Here is a 24,889-nt window from a genome sequence, read left to right on the forward strand (position 1 = left end):
GCGGGCTCCGCCTGGGGCGGCACTGCTGGTACCTGCGCGGCGCGGGGCGGCCTCGGGGCAGAGCGCGGCGGCGGCGGCGGCGGAGCGACCTCCTCACACTCCTCGTGTCCGTGGCGGGGGCGGCCGGGCCATGGTGCGGCGCGCCCGGCTGGCGCTGGTGGCGGCGGCGCTGGTGGCGCTGGGGGTGCCGCCGCCGCCGTGCGCGGGCGCCCGGGCGCTGGAGTGGTACACGGCGTGGGTGAGCACGGCCTACGTGGAGCCGCTCAGCAACCGCACCGTGCGCGGCAACACGGAGAGCGGCCGCTACGGGGACAGCTCGCCCAAGGAGAGCGCCCAGGGCCTGGTGGGCATCCCCCGCGGCGCCTCGCCCCGTCACATGGAGGGCTGCGCCGCCGACACCGACTACGACGTGCCGCTGCCGCCCGGCGGCCGCGGGCCCCCCGAGGTCGACCCGCAGCCCTGGATCGCCCTGGTGGCCCGCGGCGGCTGCACCTTCAAGGACAAGGTCACCAACGCGGCGCGGAAGCGGGCGGCCGCCGTGGTCATCTACAACGAGGCCCGTTTCGGCAACAGCACCGTGTCCATGTCCCACCTGGGTGAGCGGGGAGGGCGCCGGGCGCTCGCCGAGGGTTCGGGGGGATGTTTCTGGGAGGATGGCTTTGTCTAGCGCCGGTCCGCATCGGTGCTGCGGCTCTGCGCGGTGAGGGATGGGGATGCGGGAAGGCAGAAATCCCTGTAAAAATGGTACAGGGGGGGGTTTGTTTTATCTTTCTGTAAGCCACGCTAGGGAAAATGCCGGGACCGTGTTCTGTCTCCCAAGTTACGGCCCAGGTGTCGAGGGGGAGATGCGGCGGAGCCTTCAGGTTGGGCAGCGTGTGACAGACTGCGGTGGGAGCCTTGGGTTTTCTTTAGGGATACCTTTTTGCCTGGCACCCTCTGGCAGAGTGGCTGCAGCGGTCGCAGGTAGGCCGCTTTCTGCAGACCGTGTGGAAACACACCAGGTATCCCGAAGATGCCTTCAGGTGTCTTTGAAGGCATAGCCGTAGCTATTAGAGATAGCTTTTGGTACAGGCTTTGTTGTAATAGCTTCATCGTCCTTCCTGCGCAGGTCTGTGAAGGGTGGGAGAGGGGTGTAAGCATCAGGTAATCCTTAAACGCTTGCGAATGGAGTAGGAAAACTGAATCCTGAAGAAGGATGTTGGCTTGTTTGAGCATGCTGCTGCTATGTAGCCTGGGTTCTGTGAAGGGTTCTGTGATTTTTGCCAAGATAGGAATCCACGTGTTCTGTCACCGCAGTCCCGGCTTGGGCTATGACACTAAAGCCTTGCTGAATTTTTATGGTCATGACGACATCAAATGCTTAAATCAAAGGGGGAAAAGAGCCTCGAAATTCAGTAATAAAATCCATGTTTGCTTTTGTAGATTTTTGAGAAACTGGGAGGTCCTCAAAGGAGGATGCAAAGACAAAGCAAACTAAGTAAAAAATTCTGCAGATGTGTGCTTCACATGGCTTTTTGATAGAATGAGTTTGGTAATGCTCACGGTTTCATCCTCATCCTCGGTCATGAGGAAGGGAAAGACCAGGGACCTGGTTGAAATAGAACCATAATGCCTTTCTAAAGGAAACAAACGTATTTTCCTAGTGTAGTGAGCTGAAAAACTAAGTTAGGGAGCTGTTGCTCTATCACACATGTCATTTATCATTTGGAAAACAAGTCCCTCCTTGGAATATCAAGGGGCACCAATTTGGGGATTGATTACTGTTACTCTTAGCCTGCTGGTTGCTTGGGATCAGCCTGGCCCATCTCATGTTCTTAATCTACTGTGAAAGTGGAGATGAGATGCAGGTACAATAGACCTATGATTTTGATCCCATGTGGCAATTAAGATGCGTTGTTGTGTAATAATTCTTTCCTCTTTACCAGCTTCTATTTCTTGCTGTCGCTCTGTATTGGCCAATCAGTACAAATTTTTTTTCCGCATTCTTCTCCATTGCCCATTGTAGCATGGAATTCTCTCACAAATACTGTTTGCTCTCTTGTTGAATCTTTTCCTCCTTTTCTCATCTTGCTTATTTTATTTTTTTTTTTTAAGTTTCCTCTTTTCTGCTGTTGTCTCTGGCTACAGAAGACCTTCTTGAGCTTACTGCTCAGGTTTGGACTTGTTATCTGTCAGTGGCATAAAGAGAAGTGTTCTCTGACTGCTGTTTGGGGTTTTTTGTCTTAAGCTGGCAGAATGTTGCTGATAAAAGTTCTGCCTATATAAAGAGTATGATTTAGTATAGTGCATATATACAATAGTGTACTTGTACTTATACTGATTTCACAAGTGCAGGTTGGACTTTAGAATGGTTTGAATGGGAATATAATAATATATCCCAATATATACAAGCTCTGATGCAGTCATAGATGTTTGTTTCATGGTCGAAACTTTCAGACATGTAAATGTTCAAATATTTTTAGTGTACTTTGGGAATATATGGAAGAACTACTGCTGGTATTTTAAATATTAGGCTTTTTGAAGTGAGAAAAAAGAGTCTGTGGAAGAATGGCAGGGAAGAACGTGGAAGGTAAAGCTGTATTTTACACAATTAAGGTTTTCCATTCCTGTGAAGGGATTTGTGAATTGATACATGAGGAAGCAAACTTTGCTTCTGGGAAGGTGCTGAGGATATATACTCTGGGAAATCTACAGTGCAGTAACTAAGGAGTGGAGTTATATGCATGAGTAAAATCCACTTAATGAGTTTGCAATTAGTGGCCCTGAAAATGGTGTGAGGTGGAACAGTGCTTATGGCTGGTAGAGGTGCAGCCTAAATTATGTGAAGATGATAAACAGGTGGCTTTTCTGATTCCAGTGTCATCTTTTCATTCTCCTTCTGAAAAACCCGGCCTTTGAATTTTCTGGGATGTGTGTGATGCATGTGTGCTATTGTTGTTGTAGGATTTTTGGTGGTTTTTGACACCTTTCAGCTTGAATAGAAAGAGAAGTTCTTGAGTAGGTGAAGAAATCATTTGTTGTAGCTGATGTCAAAGCATTTGATAAAGGGCAAATATTCTAAATAGTCTGTATTTTTCTTGGATACCTTGTAAGCTTCATGAGTGCAGTGAGTAGGGCCCTTAATTACGGTTTTGAAACAAGGGAGTCGAGAATTTAAATATGTAGCCTTGCAATCCTGTCCCTCCTTCTAAAAGAAGATTCTTCAATTGTGACTTAACTGGTGTGTCTCATGTGTTTCAGGCCTTTGCTCTCTGTCTGAATTACATTGTTCAAAATGCTGAATGACTTCCCTCCTCTAGCAAAGTAATAGTGACACAACTTCATGTGTGGTTGAGGACATTTTTTCTAATGGAAAACACTCATTTTACCCAAATGACTCAAGGTATTTTTCACTTATTGTATCTCAATAACATAAACTTCAGTTTTACAGACTTTGCAGGCAATCTTAAATCTGTTCATTTTTGTGATGGTGGCAAACTTTAAACAAAAGCTTCAAATTAATTTCCAAAACCAAAACAAGTATTGCATGTAAATATTAGCTGGAAGCAGGCTGGAGAAGAGTCTGGAGAGACAAGGTGTGAGGTATTGTGGAGACCAGACTAAGGAGAGTCAGAGGCTCAGTTCTGGTTGAGAAATTAGGGGGAGGCAGAGGTGTATTGCAGTGGAAAGAAAACAGGGTCTTCTGGTTCTATATTTTTTTCTATTGTAGTTCACACATCCAGCCATCTCTGAATCCCCCCTCAAACTAGGATTTGGTGATTCTAATTAGAACATAAGTTACCTTGAAGACTGGTGGAATTAAAATATGATTGTGCTTGACACACAGGAGTGGGAGGGACTGGCTTTCATAGTTTGAGGTAGGTCTTTCATAGTCTGAGGTAGGGCTTTGGTTCATGGCCTGTGGATTTAAGGGAAGCTTGAGACTTAATTTGAGATTATGACTCTAGCTACATAAAGAAAAGGGTCTTTGATTTACCAAAATACATCCAACTAGTTCTTTACTTCATTGTCATTTTTTTTTTATGGATGTATATTGAACAAAACAGATGCAAATTACTTTGTACTCATAATTCTATAAGCTCTTGCCATCTCCAAAGCAGCAGTTAGGGTTATTTTGGCATGTAGTTCAACTGTTTGCTACATTGCTTGCAGCACCACTCAGGATTCTCAAGTGGTGCATGATTTCTGTATTACTGCTGTTTTCTACTGAAAGTTTGTGGTACTGTAAATACTGAAAGGACAGAACTGAAATTAGTGGCTTGCTTAACTTAGTGACTGTATGATGTTGAGCTGCTAATGTTGTTCTGAAGAAGCAGGAGTATATGTTGTGTATAATCTGTGTTATACTTAAAAGTGCATATGTGTTGGAAACTCATGTGGAAAAAAGTATGTGTACCAGTGGTTATGCATCCTGCTTCTTGCATCAGGTGAAAACACAACATGCACCAGGGATTTGATGAGATGAGGTTGGGGTAGATGGTTGTCAGTGGATTGTTAGTGTGCTGGTAACAGCCATTTGTTTGGACCAGGAGCTCAAGAGAACATTCGGTGTTAATTGTGGCAGTATTAGTAGGATGCTTACGCTTAAATAAATCAATGGACTGACCTTAAACATTTTTACTAACATGGTCAAACTCTGGGAGCTTTCTGATGTTTCTCAGGAGGACAAAAACTAGAGTGTTTCTGCCATCGTTTTCCAGATGACAGAAAATTATCTTTTTTGTCTCTAAGTGCATGAATGGGAATAAATGTTGTAATTTGGGATGCCTGGAATCTGTATCTGTCCTACTTTTTCCTCATCAGGTGAGTGCTGGTTTCCTCTTCCAAGAAAAGACTAGCAATGCTAGCAGTAAAACTGACCTTTGTGCGCTGGCAGGAAACATGCCTTCATCTTCAGAGTTCCAGATTTGCCTTTTTTTGCAAGTATCCTAAGGATCTGCCAGCCATGATAATGTTAAAAAGCACAGACCAAATTTTAAATCTACCCAGTTTCACTGAAGCATCAATCAAACCTAGATGAGAAAACAAGTTTACTCTAGCAGAGTAAAAACGTAGATTATTTATTGTAAAATTAGAAAGTCGTAGAAAGGCAAAGCCAACAAAACTTACTTTCAGTAGGTACATATATGTGACACTTGGAGTTTTCTTTATAAATGTGAATTGAGATCTCTGGGTTTTGTTGCAGTTGAAGAAGCTGATGGAATGATTCAACATCATTTCAGTCTTTGAATAACGTGTTTCAGAACAGAAGGCTAAAATTAGTAAGGAATGAGTTAAAGCCCTTAGTCTTACATGCTGCTCAGGGCAACTGCTTCTCTGAGACTGCTCTTGTTCCTTTTGTAATCGTTGATTGCAATTATTTTTTTCTTTCCCCCCTTCTGTCTCATGACCTTCAAGGCCACTGTGTTCAGTTGCATGTATTTTTAATGGCAGGTTCATCACCAAGTCTTTAAAACTGTTAATGGACATTTATTTAAAAATCTATGGCATGCTTGTGTTAATTCTAAAAGTGGAAGGTGCCACAGTATCTAGCAACCATTATGTAAAAGTAGCCTGATTTCAAGGAAAAAACTGCCTGGTAGTTGGGCATGCTAGTGGCAAAACAGAGAAAGGCATTACTTATTGTTGTGGGGGTTTAGAATAATTCTTTGTTAGAAATCGCATGGAGGATTAGATAGCAAGATTAAACTGACTTGAGATTTCAGGACTGAGGTGGAAATGTTTATTGATTGAAAAATCCAGGCTGTCTCTAATCTTGAAACTTCCTTTTCTTCTCCAAGCTTGAATGAAACCACATAAATCTTTCCAACACGTCTGTACCCTTCCCTGGCCATCCTTAGGCACCTCTGCCATTACTTGTAACTCTTACAGTTGAGTAAGGACATTGGACCTAATCTCTTGATTTAGGTATGGGGATAGCAGTTCTCAGCAATGTGAAATAAATTCTTACTTTTAGGTGTTCTTTTCTTGTTAACTCCCTGTGCAGGGTCAGAGAGCAAAGAGTGCTTCACACAGTCTTCTCTGAAATTCATGATTCTCTCTGGTAATGCTTTCATGCTGATTCAGAGAGGAGAACAATATTGATTAACCAATTCTTAATATGCTTGGACTTGTGATAACAGGTGATAACTTGGATTGGCATGTTGTTGGTGAGCAGAACTCATTAGTGGAGCCTGTCCTGTTTGTCTTCAGCTTTTCTGCTTTGTGTCTCCAAGCATACCCACCAGGCAAGGCAGCAGGAGCTCTGGTCAGCAGAGTGGGGTGCCTGAGGGGAGGCACAAGTTGGGCCTTTCTCCATTAGCATATTTTCTTTTTGTGTGTGTATCTCTGCACCATCCTCACAACTTCCAGAAACATAACTCTCTTCAGAAAATCTGCTCTTTTGCTGGGTCTGGATCTGGCAGACAGGGGTATAACAATTCTTATAGTAGGTGATCAGAGGTTGAATCAGAGGTGCACAAGGTGAAGCTGAGAAAGGGTAACTGGCATTGAGATAGGAGGGTTACTCATCTTTAGTGTTTCATCCAAAGCAAGCCGTCTGCACCTTATGGAGGGAGGAGCTGCTACATACAGAAGTGAAACTTCTGCAAATTCCCCTTGGCTTGTTAGCAGAGTGGCCAGGTTGACAAGGTGTCACAGCCACAGCTGTCTCAACTAAAGGGATTTGGGGTAAATAGTTTAGGCAAATAACTCTTTGTCTTAGTAGGCAGAGAGGTATGTGAGTCCAGAATGCAGCTTTGGATTTTGAAAGTCCCCATTTGATGTAATGTTATAAATTAGGAAACACTTTCTTTTGACATAGCTTCTCAGTAGGGAATCTAACGCAGCTGGGAGGGGAAAAAGGCTTTAAGCCTTCAGTGGAAGGTCTTGCTGCAGGTAGGTAATCTTGTGAATCTAAAAAGGTAACTGTGACATTACAGCTGTAGTTTTTCAGCTAGGAAAATCCCTCTTTTTCTTCCTTTCTCTCTGAATTAAGATTAGTTTCACTTTTTCTCAGAGGTAGGAGAGCAAAGTAAACTATAAAGCCATGACTTACCAAGGGTTGTAGCAGTGTTGGTACCTACAAAGTAAGAGCCATTCAAATAAAAATAACATAGACCGGTGAAAATGTGACATTTTTAACAGGTACATTTGTTTGTAATTTTTTTTAATACTTAGGTTAGATGTTTCTGAGACAATACTGGAGATGCTTCCAGAAAAAAACAGAGTAAAACTCTAGTCACAGAGAGTCTTTAGTTTTGGCTAGTTGGTCTTGACAGTATCCTTACTGGTTTTGGTGGCAACATGATGCCTAAAGGTTTTGGGGTTTTTTGAAATTAGGTGTTTTTTTCATACAGATTGAGTGCTTTAGAGTTCTAATGTATAAGAAAAATCCTTTGGTCCAATGCTCCCAAAAGAGTCCCAGAGTATTTCTTGACAAGTCCTTGTTGTGAAGTCTCATTACATTTTGCATATTTAGTATTAAAGAATTTTTAAGTATTTCAGTGTTTAATGTAATTTATTATTAAATATCTGAATCATCTTTTCTTTTTGTTTACATATCCAGTGTCATTGTGCTATGGATTCAGATTCAAACTAAATTGAATGTGTCTCTTTTTGTGATATTCACATACTGTCTCCATCTGCAGCTAAAATTCCCATGCTGACAAATAAAAAACCAGCTGTTCCTGAGTTGCAAGTTAGAACTTAAGCAGCTTCAAGATGAGATGTGTATAACTTGTCTAGCTTTTTTGCATGGCATCCACATTTCACCTCAGTGTGTGGAAGGATGACTATATAGGGCCTTGAACAGTAGAGATGCATCTGTTGTAGTTTATGTCATGTTTGAGAGTTTCTGAAAATAAATAAGGGATTCTTTACTAGTAAACTTTCTATCAAGTCTGCTATGCCTGGGAAAAAAGCATTGGAGGTTTTCCTGTAACTTTGTTTCCTGATCTTAAACTGAAGAGGCCAAATTACCATCAAGCAAGAATGCCTACAGTTTTACTGTGATGACTGACTTTTTTTCTTTATTTTCCCCCTCCAACAGGAACAGGAAATACAGTGGTGATAATGGTTGGCTATCCAAAAGGCATAGAGATATTGGAGCCAGTACGAAGAGGGATTCCAGTAAAAATGACTATTGTTGTTGGCACACGACATGTGCAGGAATATATTAGTGGTCAATCAGTTGTGTTTGTAGCCATCGCCTTCATCACCATGATGATTATATCGCTTGCTTGGCTCATATTTTACTATATACAACGTTTCCTGTATACAGGATCACAGTTTGGAAACCAGGTAAATGGATCTGATGATGCATAAGAGTATTTACCTCCTCCTTTTGTCAAATCAGTTGCCTAACTTTGATTGTTTATTGATGCATTCTTGAAGATCTGTGCCTTCCTATTTTGCTAACTGTGAAAGCTGCTCAGTAGTAGTTAGTGAGGCTAATAAGCAGTGTGCTGATTGGCATCGGAAGTTTGACTAGTTATAATTATTAGATGCTCATATGAAGTAGTGAGAAATACATTTAGCCACTTGTCAACAACAGAGTAAGGGCAGCTTCTTGTGTGATTTGTCACCTAACTGAACTTCCTTCCTTTTGGCATTAGAAGTTATTTTCATTCTTCAGTAATTTTCATTCTGAAAGTATTAACTTCCCATCCCAGACTTTTTTTAACAGAAAGACACCACGGTAAGTTTTTTTCTTTCCTTAATAAAACCCACAAGTTGTTCAAGGTAAAATTTTTGGTTCTAAAGCTTTATGAAAACTGCTTTTGATACTTGTAATTGCACCACTCCACTGTAGAGTTACTGAATTGCAGCAGACTAGAAGGTGCATGTGTGGTGAGATTCACCTCTCTTAGGCTGCCTGAAATGTTGAGGGCACTGAGAGTTCTGGGAAGGTTAAGAAAGAATAACTTTGCTCCACATGTGCTCTTTTCATATTCCTGTACTTTGATAGAATAAAAAAAAGTCAGCTTTACTTTTTTTCCCTGAAGGAAGTGCTACATCATAGAACAATTTAGGTTGGAAGGGACCTCTGGACTCCTGTGACCAAGAGAGCAACTTCCATGGAATTACTGAGGACCTAAGTCCAGCTGAGTTTTGAAAATACCTTAGAATAGCACTTCCCTCTGCTTTTCAACTCCTGTAAATAGGTTAGGTTCTTACTGTGGTCATCAGTAGCTCTACCATAGTTTTCTACTAATAGTGAAAAATAAAGTTGCATTTATTTATATTTGCAAATGGTTCTTGTTTTATCCTCAGTCCAGGAAAGAATGTTGTTTCAGTCACTACTTTGTATGTGGACTTCCCCTTCCTTCTGTTTGAAGATGTAGATTTTGGGGGAGGAGGGAATGGATTTTTGTTTGCCTTCAGGAGTCTGAGCTCTGTATGGGACTTAGAGGACTCTTCTAGGAAGATATTTAATTTCTCTTTTTAATAACTGAGGATAACACACAGGACTTCTGTATTGGTTGAACTTGTGGTCTCCCTGAAATGTTGGTTCCGTAGAGTCTTTTTTGCTAAGCTTTAAGTCTTAGAACTTATATTATGAGAATACTTTCAAGAAAACAAAATGTTTAAGAAATGTTGTAGAAAAAGGGATGTATTTCTGTGTTGCAACAGTTGTTTGTTGAAGAAAGTTGCTTCTTCCTGTTGCCTTTTGGGTAGTTCACACTAAGGAAAGTTCACATGCTTTATTAAGCATCATATCATATAACGTGCTTTAGTTTTAAGGTGTTTTGGGTTTCTTTAGTGTGAATGTGATGTTTCTCAGAAATATGTACCACAGTCTTAATAGATTATGTCATTGGTCTTGTCATCCAAATACTTCTTAATTAAATGAAACTGTCTAGCAATAAAAGGTTATACCATTTTCTCAATTCTCTCTCTTCTAAATGGCCGTTGAAAACAAAACCAATGCAAGGTCGGAAAATGTTGTGAAGATATTTGTCAAGATATATGGTTAGGAATCTTAAAAGAATTTTTGAGACAAAAAGCCACTTTTCTAACCCAAATCTTATTTTTGTTGGCTTATGGACTCCAATACAATTAAAATTCAGGAGTTAAATATGTTATGCTTTAAAGCAAGGTGCTGTGTAGCTGCTAAGTGAAGGTGAGGATGGTTATCTTCAGGTTTATTCTAACACCAGTTCAGCAGTAAAACTTTGGAAGACCTCCTTGCTACTGAATATGAAACAAGACTGTGCAGAAAACCCTGCAGTGCTGCAGAAGGTGGAATAGGCTTCTGCTGCTGGTTGTCTGTCCATTTCTGGGAGAACTTTCAGACTAATTATTTTTAACACCATAAAAATTTAAAAATCACAGTTTTCAACACTATACATTTGTAAAATTATATACATAATTGTAATTATTACAGAGAAAAGCTGCCATTATAGGGGTTTTTTTTATTCCTTTATGGCATTTCTTTAGTGAGTGTTGCTGCTAGACAAGTCAGCATCTGTTAATTGGGAGTGTTGAGTTTCTCAGTTTCTTGCAGTAGCTGGCACTTTGTCTTGGAATACAGTACTGCTTTCTTTTCTTGCTTCCCCTCTAAGCATAATTAGGAGTTCCTGTACAGAAGTCCAGTATGGTGCATCATGTCTGTAAAGCCTTTCTTGTCATCTCCTTCGCATAATGTGTCCTTTCAGTGCAAAGCTTTGTCTAACGTAGGAGACAGTGTTTAACTGAGGGGAAGTATTAATAGCTACAAGCAGCCTTTTGACCTGGTGGCCAGCTGTAGGCTGCCTGGCAGGATTCCACCTGCTCTCAGGCTGGTGCAAAACGTACGGTCTGCTTGCTCATGGGCTTGACTAACTGGAAGGTCTGGTTATGCGGGTGCTGTTTCAGCTCTGATTGCGTCTAAAGCCTACACAGGTTTCAGTTTTCATGTGCGGAAAGACCCTTAATGCCAGCAGTGAGGATGCAAGGCTGGATGTGTCGGTGTGGTCTGCTCACTTTGGTACTGCTTGGGGTCATTGTACAGATAACGTGTGCTGCCGGGCCCCAGGAGTGCAAAACCTGCTCTTCTTGAACATCTACTGGCTGGAAATAATTTGTAAACAAATTAATTAGCCAGAGATTTTTTTTTTTTAGATGCATTCAGAAGACTTAGTAATCTGCATGAAAAGTATTTAAAAACTTTGAAATATAATGTCCTGAAACTAATGTCTGTACTAATACTTAAAATCTTTTTTCAAGGGACATAGGAAAGAAACCAAGAGAGCGATCAGCCAGCTTCAGCTGCATACTGTGAGACGTGGAGAAAAGGTAATTCAGTGTCTCTGGTTATTGTTATAAGTTTTAAAAATGGTTGTAAAGTCTTCATAGAATTTAAACTTAACCTCTCGCAACGTAATTGCAGTGTGACATACAATTTTAGGCTTATTTTAGGGCCTTTGTTTAAAAGGCAGAATTTAAAACTGAAGAGTCAAATTTGAACTACTTATGAAATGTAAGGCTGTTTTGTTGCAAATAATATCTGATTATACAGAATGTATACAAGGCTGGTACTGTAAAGATGGGAAAACATTGTTATGTTTTCAACACTTGAAAACATCAACAAGTGGATTGCAAAATACTTCCTGGGATCTACTGATTGCACAGTTCTTAAGTGATGTAATGTTCTGTTTTCTTCAAAGAACATTAATCTTTTTATTGATCAGAAGGCCTTAAAATATAAATATATTTGAAAAATAAAACACTTGTTTTGTCTTTTGACATACAATACATTAAGGAGCTGTGTAGACTTACCTTGAAATGTAAATTTTTTGAAGTACCTTTCTTATGTTATGAAATCTGTTCTAAAAAGTAAAGCAGCTTTCAGAAAGTTGGCTTTGACAGCATACAGCCAAAAACTAAGCTGTATTAGAATAAGCAATGTAGAAAAAGCCAAGGTTTTGAAAGAAAATATTTTAGTTGGAGTTTCAGGCAGCACTGATGCTAGATGCAAAATTAGCTTCTGACTAGATTCTTGCTACTACATAGACACTTTTTCCCCCAACTCTTGTCTTATTTGATTACTTTTTACTTAAATGAAAGTATTTATTATTTGATTACTTTTTACTTTTGCTCAGAGATGAAAAACAAGGATTAGGTTGTTTTTAAACCTGTAATAAAATTGAAGTGAGAAAGGACATTGATGTGTAAAAACTTTAAAAGCTGTGGTTCAGCAGAAGCTGTTCAGCGAAGATCTTGTGCTACACAGAATATCCTTCATTTAGTAAATCGGTTTTGAAACTTAAACCCAAAGCTGTCTTTGAACTTCCTTGCCTTTTTCCTTTTATGCATTCAGCATGTTTAAGTAGTGTTTTACGAGTGTTTCTTACTTTTATTTAGATTCCTTTTTGATGGAATTTAGCATATATTTCAAGCTGTGAACAGAGAGATATTCATACTTCTGTTCATACAAGATCAAGAAAGAAGGAATTGAACCAAAACATGTGTAAAGCAATATCAAAGCATAACATCAGCATAGGAAAAAAAGGATGTAAAAGGTTCAGGATGAAACTCATGGTGAAAATCACATGCAATATGTTAACGGCTTTTAAATATTTTCAGTAAACTTCTAAAAATAATTTGTATCATGTGATTCTTGCAGTGTACCAGGGAGTTCCTTCCCATAGATAGACCCTTGACGAAATAAAATGGAGGAGTTTAAGTTGTTATACAGTGTGCTGGTGGTACCTATGAATGCCATGTTAGATAAGCGCAGTAGAAGAAGAAGTTAAAATCTCTCTATTAAAATAGTCTTTCTGCTTAGTAAATCACTTCTAATTTGATTTGAATTAGCCTGCTATCAGCAAATGTATTTAAATTATTGATGTAGAGGTATTTTCATGAACTAATGTAAATTTGTCTGGAAATATAGTCCTGTCTACTCTGTAAATGTACATTTTTTTCTTCATGTATTTTCAGCCATTTAAAAAGAGTCTGTTTCTTTTGTTGTGACACAGTACAGTCTTTCGTTATCCCTTTTTTTGAGGTTGAGGTATTTAACTAAAAATAGGTCAATATATTAAAAGTGGTTTTGCTATCATGTAGATTTTTCCTGAGGAGCTTATGGGATTATTGTAAAATGGACACTCATTTGAGTATGTGCTACATATGGTGTGCTTGGATTTTGCCTCTTGTACTGAATGAAAAATAACTTGTTACACAATAAGTACTTGTCTTAACTTTGCTTATGTAAAAAAAAAACAGTCTTAATGTGATTTATTTAGGAATTTAAGGCATTAATTATGTAAATTGATAGCATGCAGAGGAAGGAAATAGTTGCCTTGAACTTGAAAGTTTGCTTGCAGAACTAATTCGAGTGTCTGTGGTAATGAAATTGAAGTGCTTCAGTAAGTGGTACACCAAAAATACTTATTTTATGGGGATAAAAATAAAGAAGTTTGTCCACTGTCTGTTATTCTAATACTTAGGTTTTATACAGCCCAGTTAATGTTGGATTATTTTTCTTGCATTTGGAGATACCCATCATATTTGCACTGCAGCTATAAGCATGGCATCAAAAAGACAGTAAGACCTGTTAGAAAAGATACTAACCTTTAGAAAGAAATAGAGGTGGAGAAACACTGCATTTGGTGTTCTGCCTAGTGTGAGCTTGGAGAAAAGTTTTAAACCATCCCAAGTTGCATACTTTACTATGAAGCTATAAAGGAATATCTGTTAGGATGTGGTAGAAAAAAGTGGACAAGATGTTTGCAGTATTCTACCCTGAGAATCTTTTCCTGCTCAAGCACTTGAAAATCTTTGGGACTGCTAGTTCAGAATTAGATTGTGCACTTTGATCTGTGCTGAGCTCTTAAAATTATTTCATTGGATAGTTACTTTAAACTGACATGTTCCTAAGCTCCCATGATAAAAACCAATGTTCGAGATGTAACATATTACCTAAGATACCATGTATAGCTATTTAAAGTAGGAAATCCAGGTTTGGCTGCTTTTAGCGTTTGGTAACACTTGATCAAATCACCTGTTGATAGAATCTTGAATTAAGTGAGGGAGATATTTTTATTTGCTATACCATTTAATACATTTTGCACTCTGTGAAGCTATTACACAAAGGTTGTTCTGTAATGGAATATAGACGTAATACACTTAAACATGTTATCACATTTAGGGTTTAGATGTTGATGTGGAAAACTGTGCTGTGTGCATCGAGAACTACAAACTGAAAGACACTGTCCGAATTCTGCCATGCAAGTAAGTTGCTGTAATTCTTCTTTACTCTTTAGCATGTTTTTCTGAAGAAATAGAGTGAGTTTTCTGTAAACCCTTCTTAACCTCTGGGGCAGAGCTGAAGCTGCCATTTGTTGGCCTGTTAGATGTTGAAGGGCACTGCGAGACCACGTAGTGCTTCACACCTATGCAGGTGCAAGGGAGCAATTGGGAGGACTGCAGGAGTGAAATAGAGCTTGCTTAAATTAGAATGGTACACTCTTGAACTGGTAACTCTGGGGTGTCTTTGTGGTTAGTAACATCTCTTACATCAGAAAACATGAAAGACAAGGCTTCTAGAACTGTTTGTACTAGTAAATTGAGCAACATCTAATTGTCAGTGTTACCAAGGAAGAGTTTATGTCTAATGTGTTGTTAACTTGCACACTGTGTGAAGGAGTAGTGTGTGGCTTTCATGATAAGTTCTAAAGGGCATTTCTTTTCTTTAGGCACATCTTCCATAGAACGTGCATTGATCCTTGGCTTTTGGACCACCGAACTTGTCCAATGTGTAAACTAGACGTTATCAAAGCTTTGGGATACTGGGTATGTTGCACACTTACTTTAATCTTCAAGGTAGAAGTACACTGTAGGAGGCAAGACTTCATGTAACTGTTCAGAATGAGAACAGCTGTAACTTGACAAGACTCAAGAAGCTAAGCAAAGATACAAGACTAATTGAGAAACAGAAAAATAAGGGAATTTTATGGGTAAGAGCTTAAATAGTGTATCAAGCATCTTATGAATCTGTGATAACCAATTTTTTCTGTCTCCAGCTGGTGATAGTAAGGAAATTGAATCAGAGGTGAGATAGTTTGTCCAAGCTACAAACATATAACTGAATTCAGTAAATCTAGAGCATATATTTGATGTTGAGAACTGCGATTCAAAGGAAAAAGAACCAGTTTTTCTACATAGTGTTTGTGTACTTTCACACATGCCCTGCCTTTCATCCCTGTAAATGAGCTGGTACTTAAAACCTTCCTAAATTCATTCACCAGAAATCGGTTAAGTAGAGAAAATGATGTGCTCTCATTTCTTTCTGACAGCACCAGAAAAGAGAGATGAAGACACATGCGGTAGGTTACTTGATCACTGTTGATAAATAGTCTTGAGTTCCACTAAAATGCCATAGACATGAATGTACCTCTCTCATCTCCTACTGATCTACAGAGATCTTTAAAAAATAGGGGTGTTCTTTGGTTTCAGGGACTTTCCTTTCACAGACTAGGTCTGCATTTTGACTACCTTTTCTCTTATTTCGTTGCAGAGACTTAGCAGATCTGTGGAAGAGCTTTGTGAATTACTGTTTTGTTTTGTCAAAGGTGGCAATACTCTTGCTATGTAATATGTATATACCAGATTTTGGTGCTTCAGCGTATTAAGTCAGGCTTTACCTAAGAGTTGCAATATGTTTGTCATGTGAAAGAGCCATTGTTACTTTAATATTGTTGTGTTAGCAGCTTGTTTTTTCTCACTTGCAATGCTTGGAGGTGATGTATCTTGTGTTATATGCAGAAGGACTTACCCTTTTGAATACAGGCTGAAAACCAAAATACTTAAACCTTCAGAATAGTTATATTTGCTGAATTCATGCTGTTGCAGTGGATACTGATACCAAGCCCAACCAGGAGGAGTAATACCTCCTCTGCTTGTTGGCCAAAATGACTTTTGGAAAGCAGATGGAATGGGATTATATTAATTAGAGAAGCCCAGTTCATTTTTCTAATGAAATAGAGCAAATATATCCTGCTTAGTCATCAATCATTCAAGTCTTACTGACACTAATAATGTGGAAAATCATTCAGGATTTTTTTTCTTCTGGTGGTCCCGGTCCAGCTTTCCAGGACGCCTGAGCTTCTTAGCTCTTCTCTGTCTCTCTGGTGCTGCATTTTAGGACTCCTCTCATTTGGGAGTCCACCACCCCTCCTCTCTAGGAGAGGTCTCCAAGGAGTTTGGGGAGTTTGTTTCAGTTCTTACCCAAACTCTCTCTCTCTGTAGAGCTTAGTCCTGCTCTGTCTCCATCAGACATTTCTCTGTATCTCTCTTCCTTAGCTGCAATGCCGGCTTTGCTGCTTCTTCAGTTCTTATCTCTTGGCTTTCAGCCATAGCCTCCGTTCACTGCTGTTTCTGTCGCTGCTTCTGCTGCTGCTTACAGTGGAGAAACATCCCCCAGCTCTTAGCTACAGATACTTAGCCCAATCTAACACTGTTCCAAGTCCCTGTAGCCCCCCAGCTGGGGAGGGCCCAGCCCCCAGTGGGGCTCCAGGCCCCTCTTTCCTCGTGGCCTCAGAACATGGCCACCTCTCCAACAACAACAACCACATCACCTTCTTTTCCGGTCTGCTTGTCATATGTTTATATTTTGCAGGAGCGCTGATTGGGTCAATCCCCAGGGTCACCACCCCCTTGGGGGGTTACCATTTTATAACTCCTGGGGGAAAACGTTTTTCCCCCACCACAACTATCTTAGTTTTCAGCCTGATCCAGGTTGCCCAATCTAGTCTGTAGAGTGATTACTTGAATTTTTTTACTGATACGAAGAAAAAAAGTGCAAAAAGCAAAGCAGCTTCTCTTAGCAGTGCACTTGCTGAGTGACATACCTGCAGAAAAGAATGTGCAGCCTTATTATAGAAATATATTAAACCTTCTGCAAAGAGGTTCAAGGATCAGTTCAGTTCTATAGACAAGTACTTGAGATACTTCAAAAATTTTAAAGGCTCAAAGTAGAAAGAAGGTACTAAGTCCTATTACCTGGCTTTTTTAAAGGACGGACTTAAGTGGTTTAGTTCTTCATTATACTATTTCTTAAGAGAGAAAGAACTGCAGTTCAGCATGTCTGACTGATTTTGTAGAGCATTGCTGAATTTTGTAGTTTCAGCTTATTTAACTGTCTAAGTTTTGGAAAATCATTAATGTCCCCCACCCACGTACGTAAAGATTAGCATCATATGTGTCTTGTGTTCAATTGTAGCAGTTCTGTAGCTTATTAAAATTCAGTACATTTTAAAATGTGATGATTTGATGATAAAGAATCAGACTAGAATTTCTTAAATCTTAAGATGGGCCCTTGCTAGTTGTTTGAGGAAGGGAAAAATACTTGTTAGGAGACTCACAGAATAGCTACTTATACTGCAATATACTTGCTTATGTATAAATAATATCAGTATAGCTATGGCAATGAGGGTAGTCTGCTTAATTTTAGGAACAGAAATGTACATGTAGGACTTTGAGTTAAGTTTCAGAATGGATCAGAAATAGCCATGCTATACAGTAGGCAAAATAAATCCCTTTGCATGTGCTGTAGATGTTTTGTTCCTGCAAAGTGACAAGCCAGCATATTTGCATTTTTGGAACGGACTTAAAGTTAGGCTGGAGGTAGACAAGGAGAGAAGTTTGTTCTGATGTCAAATGTTTGCTCACCCCAGTAAAAAAAAGTCTTAGCTTGCCCAACTACTGTCATGAAAAATAGAGGTTTCTGCAAATTCAAAGGATCAATAAATTTCCTCAGTGGAGCCTGCTCCTAACTAGACTGCAGCAATACTGTTGCTACAGTGTTAAAATATTCCATCCAAAAGGCTGACTGGGTGGACTCCTGTTGCTGCTCTTGGCTTTGAGGTGGCTTTGAAAATGGCTTTTCTTTTGGTTGGCTTTGTTTCTTTACGTTCAGACAACAACATTGCAAGTGGACAATGTTCAACACTGTTTCCAGGAGTGCACAGATAATAGCTAAAAAAATGATTTTTTTTTCCAATAATGTGAGATTACAAAGTGGTAACATGGAGGAATGTTGATACCTGATGGGAGACTAAAGTGTCAGTTAAATATGTTTAATTTTGAAGGGGGACCCTGAAGATGTACTTGAAGTTCCAATACCTGAATCCATAAGTGGCAGTGTTTCAGTTGGAAGTCTGAGTATTGCTTTGCAAGATGATGATAGAAATGAGGTCAGCGAATTGTCAGCTTCCTCCACGAATGAATCTGTATTGCAGTGTACCAGTTTAAAAGAGGACGCGGGTGAAACCACAGCATTGCTTGGTAAGTCACTTAGTTTATTGTTGGACAGTCCTTAACACCATGCATTGCATTAGAAGAAGCTCTTCTCCAGCTGGTGTTAGTATTATGGTGCAGCCCAGACTGAGTGGTGCCAGTTACTACTGGCGTTCAAAAAATAAAGGCAGGTAGATTTTCATAGAATTTGATCAAGCTGGAGAAAACTGGACATGAGGGGGGGCAAAAAAAAGATGTAAAGTGTCATAGAAGGATTACTTACCCAGAGAATGTTGAGAACTTTAAGTATATATGAATATGAAATTTGTTGCCAGAGTCTGCATTAAGGTAACAGAGAAGACATATTAAAATGGTAAATCAACAAACAATTTTCCTTTTAATTCCTAATTTTTAGATGTGGATGTCAGTAGTAACCGGCATGGAGAACATCTATCTAATGGAAATTCCCACTGAACTGCGTCATGGAAGATATCTTGAATGGACTGTTGAAGAACTATTATTTTTTATTTAATTAGTATGGACTCTTGTCTAGTGAACAGAAAAAATAACAATGTAAATTATTTTACCTTTCAAACTTTTCTAGCTGGTGTTCCAAAAGGGCTAATAACTAAGAATTTTGTACACAGGAGGATTTTATAAAATCTCCTCTGGATGTCTCATCCTAAAAAAAAGATGCAATAACCCTTTTTCTGTAAGCATTGTTGCAATGTCATTGTGTTCCAGAGGGCTGTAACAAAGATGAAGACTAGGCAGTGAAAACAATGTACAATATGTAACAGTGAAATACATTGGATGCACTATTTACATTCAGTATGTACACATGGAGAACACTTACAAGACTACAACTGTTAAAATGTTCTGAAAGTTCTGATCTGTTGTAATTGGAGATGGATATTCTTAGGAAAAAAAGCGATCTAACCTTGAAGGAATCAAATAACTTCATGGATATGTTGTGTATTCTTTTTTTTGTGATGGAAAAATTGCTAGTTGCAACTTTTGTTACATGTAACAAATACTAATTTGATCTTGTAAGGTGTTCTACTCGGAGTGGATGCTAAGAAAAGGAGACTTTCTCCATCTTGCAAGCTTTTTATACTGAATTTGGCAGTAATAAGTTGTGCTAGGTGGTCTTCACGTGCTGAGCATGTAGACTTATTTAGGTATATGCACATTGGTTACCTCTTTCAGTCTTAAACTCAGTAGAACAGAGGTAAAGGGCTAATTATGGCTAAGATATATTTATTAGTCTATTTATAAGAATTTACTTAATTCCTTCTTGCTCCTGTTCCCATCCTGATCCACTTTATGTACAAATTGAAACTGTTTCTTAAGAAATACAAAGTTTGGTTTTGTTTTGTTTTGTTTTTTCTTTTCCTTTGCATAGAGATGCTGGAATTCTTCTCTTGGATATTCCACATTAGGAGTTTTGACTGGGTTTGCCATTAGCTTTTATTCCTTTCTGTTAGATTAGCAGTATTGTGCCTTATAGTAAAACACTTAAGAAATCTGAAGCATCTGAGAATAAATATAAACCCTGGCATCTCCCATTATGACCTCTTATCCAAATATTTATATACTGTAAGTGGTATAAGGAATTGCTAAACTGTTTTGTAAAGAAATATGTATATTTAAAACACTACTTAAGAGTGTTAAGTGAGTTGTTTAGGATTTTAGCATTGTCATGTTATAATATGCTACATTCCTCGATTTTCTTTTGTAAAGCTCTTGCTACAGGTTGCTTAAAACAGTGTCTTTCACCAGACATTTGTTTTAGAGTGCATTTTGTTTTTAAAATGTATATTTGGAATGTTTTTAAGAAAATATGCAATTCTTTTTCTAACTTATATTGAGCTTCAGTAGAAGCAATAACTTTTTTTAATTTTAGAATGAATGTTCCAGAAATGACAGAGGCTTCAGATGGGGAAATATAATCTGAACTTCTACTTTGCAGAGCAGATATTTCACCCTAAATTTCCTTCAAAAAATTCCTCTTAATGCCTACTTAAAAAAAAATTTGCCTCTTCCTTGTAGGAGTGTAACTTTTAGGTTTACTGGAAAACTGTCAGGTTGTAGTTCTGATGTCACCAGCAGGTGCAAGTTTTTGTGATGCCTTTATCTTATGAGAAGCACATGAGAATGGAATATGACTTACCCACCATCTCCAAAACTGAACAAATAAAAAACCAGCCCATAACTAAACCAAGCAATGTATAAGGACGTTTATGTCTCCAAAAGAATTTTATCAACATTTCCAGAACTGCCTTTTTAACTGTCTCTTCACTTTTAAAAACTTAAGTCTTCTCCCTCTTCTTAAACACAAAACTGAACATTGATATAGTGTATGTTGAGAGGGTTTAAACTCTAGCTCAAGGAGGAACCAAAAGAGAAGTTATCAAGAGAAGTGTTGTCAGTCTGTGGATTGTGTCTTGCTGATAACTACTGCACAGTATTCATTCTGGAGAGAAGAAATGTGGTAAGTACTTGAGCCTTTATGTAATACCTATAAAACCAAAAGCTTTTCTTAAGAATCAAATCTGAGATCTGACAGAAAGCTGGGAGAAAAGCTAAAGGACCTGCAAACTGAAAAGAGTGCTTATAAAATCTGAAGTGTGCTGATTTGGAAAAATACCCAAGTACGGAGAGTCCTGGGGTCTGTTTCTGATGCCGGAACTGCACCTGTTTCACTTCAGCCTTTCAGGAGAGTAGTTACAGTTGTTTCTATCAAATTGGTTTGTGCACAGTTGATCTTCGATACAGTTAGGTCTTATGAGGCCAGCTGTGCTGCTGAGGAATGATGACAATAAAAGGCCGAATTGCAGTGCCTCCAGCAAGCAGTTTGCTCTCCTTGGAAGCACGATGACAAAAATCACCTGAAGCGAATCATTAGTCTGACCTCAGTTCAAAAAGCTGACATCCATTAGCAAAAAGAGAGGTAGGATAAAAAGTACAGGGCAGGAAAGAGACAATCTAGGGAGTTTAAAACAGTAGCAAGATAGGATTAGAAGCGTGAACCATGTGAGCTGCTGTTACAGCTCATCTGAAACTTTTAAAGTAAACAGGTGTAGGCAGCTGTAGGTAAGTACAGGTTCACAGACTTTGCTATCTGGACCTCCACTGTGTTGGATCAAATTGATGTTTCTAGTTTCTAGCACTTTACCTACCAAAAGCTTATATGCAGGTCAGAACTAGAGTCTTTTTTTCATCCCCCCATGAATGCTTTTTGTAGACCAGGTGCTTTCTGACTCCCTTCTTTACCATTTGGGGAATCTATATTCTGCCTCTTTGGCTTAGGCTGTGTCCTGCCTGGTGTGGGAGCTGTGTGTGTGTTGTGGGTTCCTGCTGCCTTCCTGTGCCCTGATCTCTTTCTCTTCCTAGCTGCACATTTTTCATAAAACATGCAGGAACTTGTCTTGGAGACATCTGTCCCTTTGTCAGACTTTGCTGTAATCGGGCAGAGGATTTCTTACTAGAGGTATTCATGTGGTATGATTATACAAAAAGCTAAAGCCCAGTACCCACATGAGGTCTGAAGCCCCTCAATGGCGATGCTGAATAAATCATTGGGGAAAAACCCCTAGCAGGACTAGGTGATGCTATTTGTTTGGGGATAAGTTTTATTAGTGTTGTGTTAATTGATATGGCTTTGTTAGTTCTGGTGTCTCTGTTAGGGAGAAAATTTGTTAAGTGATTGGTTTTGTTGTTTGTTTTTTTTTTTAAGGAGCTATGAACATGTCAAAATAAGCTGGTGTCTTAAAGCAAAACTAGAGGCCCCTCTTTGTTCAGAAATTTTAGTTTATTAATTATAGTCTACAATTGACAAATTATAAAAAAAATACAGTAAACAACCATTTAAACTGGCTTTCAGCAAGCAAAAATGAACCATAGACATTTCAGATCTAAAAGTGTGTTAGTAGTGATTTTTATTGCTTACAGTACCAATTTAACTAGAAAATTCGGATTTTGTTTTTCTAATGACCCCTCGAGTGGATTCTTCTTTGGCTCTAAGCAATGCTTAGAGGAGATGCTTTGCAGGTACTGGAGAAGTTTGATAGGATATCAGTAACTCCTTTCCTCTGCCCCTCAACCCCACTTTGGATCTGAATGTAGTCCAGTCTATTCCTGCCAAAGCTGGGCTGTTACACTTTGGGAATTCCAGTCCTGTGCAGGGTGTAACTGGCACAGAGAAATGCCATTGCAACAGCTTGTCAAATGTGCAAGCTGGTTTTTTAATTACTAACTGGTTTGGGAATGGTCATTCAGGTTTTCAGCCTATCCTCTAAGCTTTCTCTAAGACCAGCCAGTTGTAGTTGTGCAGAGAGGAGTCCAACAAGTGTGCAGTGCTGGTTCCCCACGTCCTAAGCCCTGGGGATGAGACAGAGGCAGTGGCACTTGCAGGTTTTCATGAGGTCAATGAGAAGTGAAAGGTGTTGGTTTCACATTCCAGTGACAACAGATAGAACACAGTAGGTTGGACTGATAATTTAGCTGTGTCATAAAAGCAGACTTCTGTCTAGACAAGTGTAGACGTTCAAGTACTCTTAGCAACACCAACTGTACTTTGAAGTACACACCACTAGGTTAAAGACTGCATTCTGAATTTGTGGAACATTTTTTAGTTGTTGCCATAACATGTAATAAAACCATGTGTTTTGTTACACATCAGTATCAGGCATGTTGAACCGGGAACTGTTGCTCAGCAGAGCCTTTAGCACCATGACCGAGTAATATTGATAATGTGATAGGTTGGGTTTGGGGAGGGAGGGGGGGATTAGCTCTTTGGAGTTTAGTTTGTTTGGGATTTTTGTGGGGGTAAGGCCTGGGGGGTTTTGTTTGTTTGGGGTTTTTTTGAGTGGAGAGGTTTCATATACAGTTTTCATTGGTTTGGTTTACAGCCCTTGGCACTGAATGTAGTGTTTCTGTGCTGGATGAGGATACTGAGATCAGTAAGAACGTACTGACTCTGCAGCTTTACAAAGAGAGCTGGAACTGAAATCTAGTAGAGGAGTCAGCTGGAAGTATCTCCTGAGGTTAACATGGAGGGAATGGAGTTGTTGGTGTTGACTGGTGGGTGCCAGATTGTGCTGGCAGCTTGACTGTTCTGTTGTGTGTGTCTCCATTCAGTCACCAGGCTGGGTGAGACTTCACACAAAGGCTTGGACTGATTTAGTAGCTTGCTGTTGCAAGAAGAGATAAGAGTGGTCCTTTCTGGTTTTCCTTTTCTGCTTTTAACTTTGCTGTGTCTCACATTTAGATAAAGCTGAATTAGTTTATCACATACTCTTTAACTGGCAGAAAATTAAATCTGTCAAGGCTGTAAAAAACTGAATATCCTTACTGTGCACTTATATGAGTTTTAGAGCAGGGCTAAAGGGAGGAGGAGTTGGGGTGGAAGAGGGGAGAGAAGGGCTCCCCTTGGTTAAGTTGAAGAGATGCAATTTTGTAATAGGGCCGTAGTAAATTAGTCGAATATGGCAACTCCAATTTTTTAAATGGAAATGCTTGTAAAAAATTGTAACACATATATGAGACTGTTCTTTACCGGGTGTATTCTTTTCTCTCACAGGTGATATGTGAAGATTTGGGAATTGGAATTGTAGATTAAACATGCACAAATCAAGCTGAAGGCTTTTGGGTTTTTTCAGTATGGGTCCTGATCTCTCTCCTCAGCTATCCTGCTGTATTGCAAAACTTGATTTGAGAAAGTTTTCAAAGTAGAATGTCTCTATAATTGCATGTGTTTGTGTGAAGAGTGCATTGCCTGGGACTGTCCATTATACTTCCATTGGACCTGAAGCTACTTTTCACTGTCAAACATGGTAATGATACTGCATTTTAAAATTAGCATATCCTTAATTCAGAAGAGGAAAATAATTTGACTTTTCATAATTTTGTTAGTCAGAAGCTTAGGTCCAAAACTTTGAAGTCACTTCTATTATAAACATACCTGCAGAGAACCATTTGAATTTGCTAGTCTGTCAACAACTATTCACAACCGACTGTCTTTTATTGTAACCTTGTACTGACTCGGTTGCATTGTTTGGATTAAGCACTTGTGTCTTTTCCATTGTGTATGTACAATTGTAAGAATGTCAAGTTATGCATTGTTGTTGTAACTTAATGGCTAAAAGCTGAAATTCCTTAATAAATTATACAGACCTTTTAAAAAGCAATGTCTGAGAAGCTTGAGGGGTTTTTCTTTGATACACTGAGAGATTCAGCACTAGCACAGCACAAAACAAGCTTAACTTCATGGTAGGTATCTAAGGGGGACATCCCTTCAGCCTGTGCCACTTTACCCCTGTAACCAATACCTGGGGGGGTGTGTTAACCTTGGCTGGCCGCTGTCCTGTTGAAGAGGGGGAAAGTAAGATGGAAGAACTCATGGGTCAAGATAAGAAAGTTACAAGTTACCATCACAGGCAAAACAGACTTGAGTAGACAAAGATTACTTTTAAATGGCAATAAATTAATTTTAGAGTAAGATAGTGAGAAATAGAAAACTAAAACTACCCTTCTTGCTAGGCTCAACTTGACTCCCCCCTCACTCTTCTCCCTTTCATGTGCATGGTGGCAGGGGGATGGTGAAGAAAGGGTGTGGTCAGCCTGTAACAGTTGGTCTCTGCTGTCCCCTGGTCACCCTTTTCCCCTGCTCCATCATGACCTCCCT

At 39.4% G+C, this 24,889-nt stretch overlaps 1 protein-coding gene and 1 non-coding gene across 3 annotated transcripts; both read left to right on the plus strand.

The window, feature by feature from the left end:
- RNF149 (ring finger protein 149) lies at positions 1-24,392 on the plus strand. 2 transcript variants are annotated; one of them, XM_027718083.2, is made up of 9 exons: positions 1-596; positions 8,030-8,280; positions 11,188-11,256; positions 14,114-14,196; positions 14,661-14,757; positions 15,261-15,290; positions 18,054-18,249; positions 18,617-20,695; positions 23,786-24,392. In XM_027718083.2, the coding sequence occupies exons 1-8, from the start codon at positions 131-133 to the stop codon at positions 18,673-18,675; spliced, it is 1,251 nt and encodes a 416-aa protein (XP_027573884.1). In that variant the 5' UTR covers positions 1-130; the 3' UTR covers positions 18,676-20,695; positions 23,786-24,392. The 2 variants fall into 2 exon arrangements, with proteins under 2 accessions (XP_027573884.1, XP_027573885.1); XM_027718084.2 differs by lacking the exon at positions 15,261-15,290 and having other exon boundaries at positions 4-596.
- Positions 21,006-21,121, plus strand: LOC113986447. Its single transcript, XR_003540197.1, has one exon. It is a non-coding gene; the product is annotated as a small nucleolar RNA SNORD89 (small nucleolar RNA).
- Positions 24,393-24,889: the final 497 nt, after the last annotated feature.

This window comes from Pipra filicauda, unplaced genomic scaffold (assembly GCF_003945595.2).
Source record: "Pipra filicauda isolate LSUMZ 115617 unplaced genomic scaffold, ASM394559v2 scaffold83_size3615187_pilon, whole genome shotgun sequence".
NCBI classification, from domain to species: Eukaryota; Metazoa; Chordata; class Aves; order Passeriformes; family Pipridae; genus Pipra; species Pipra filicauda.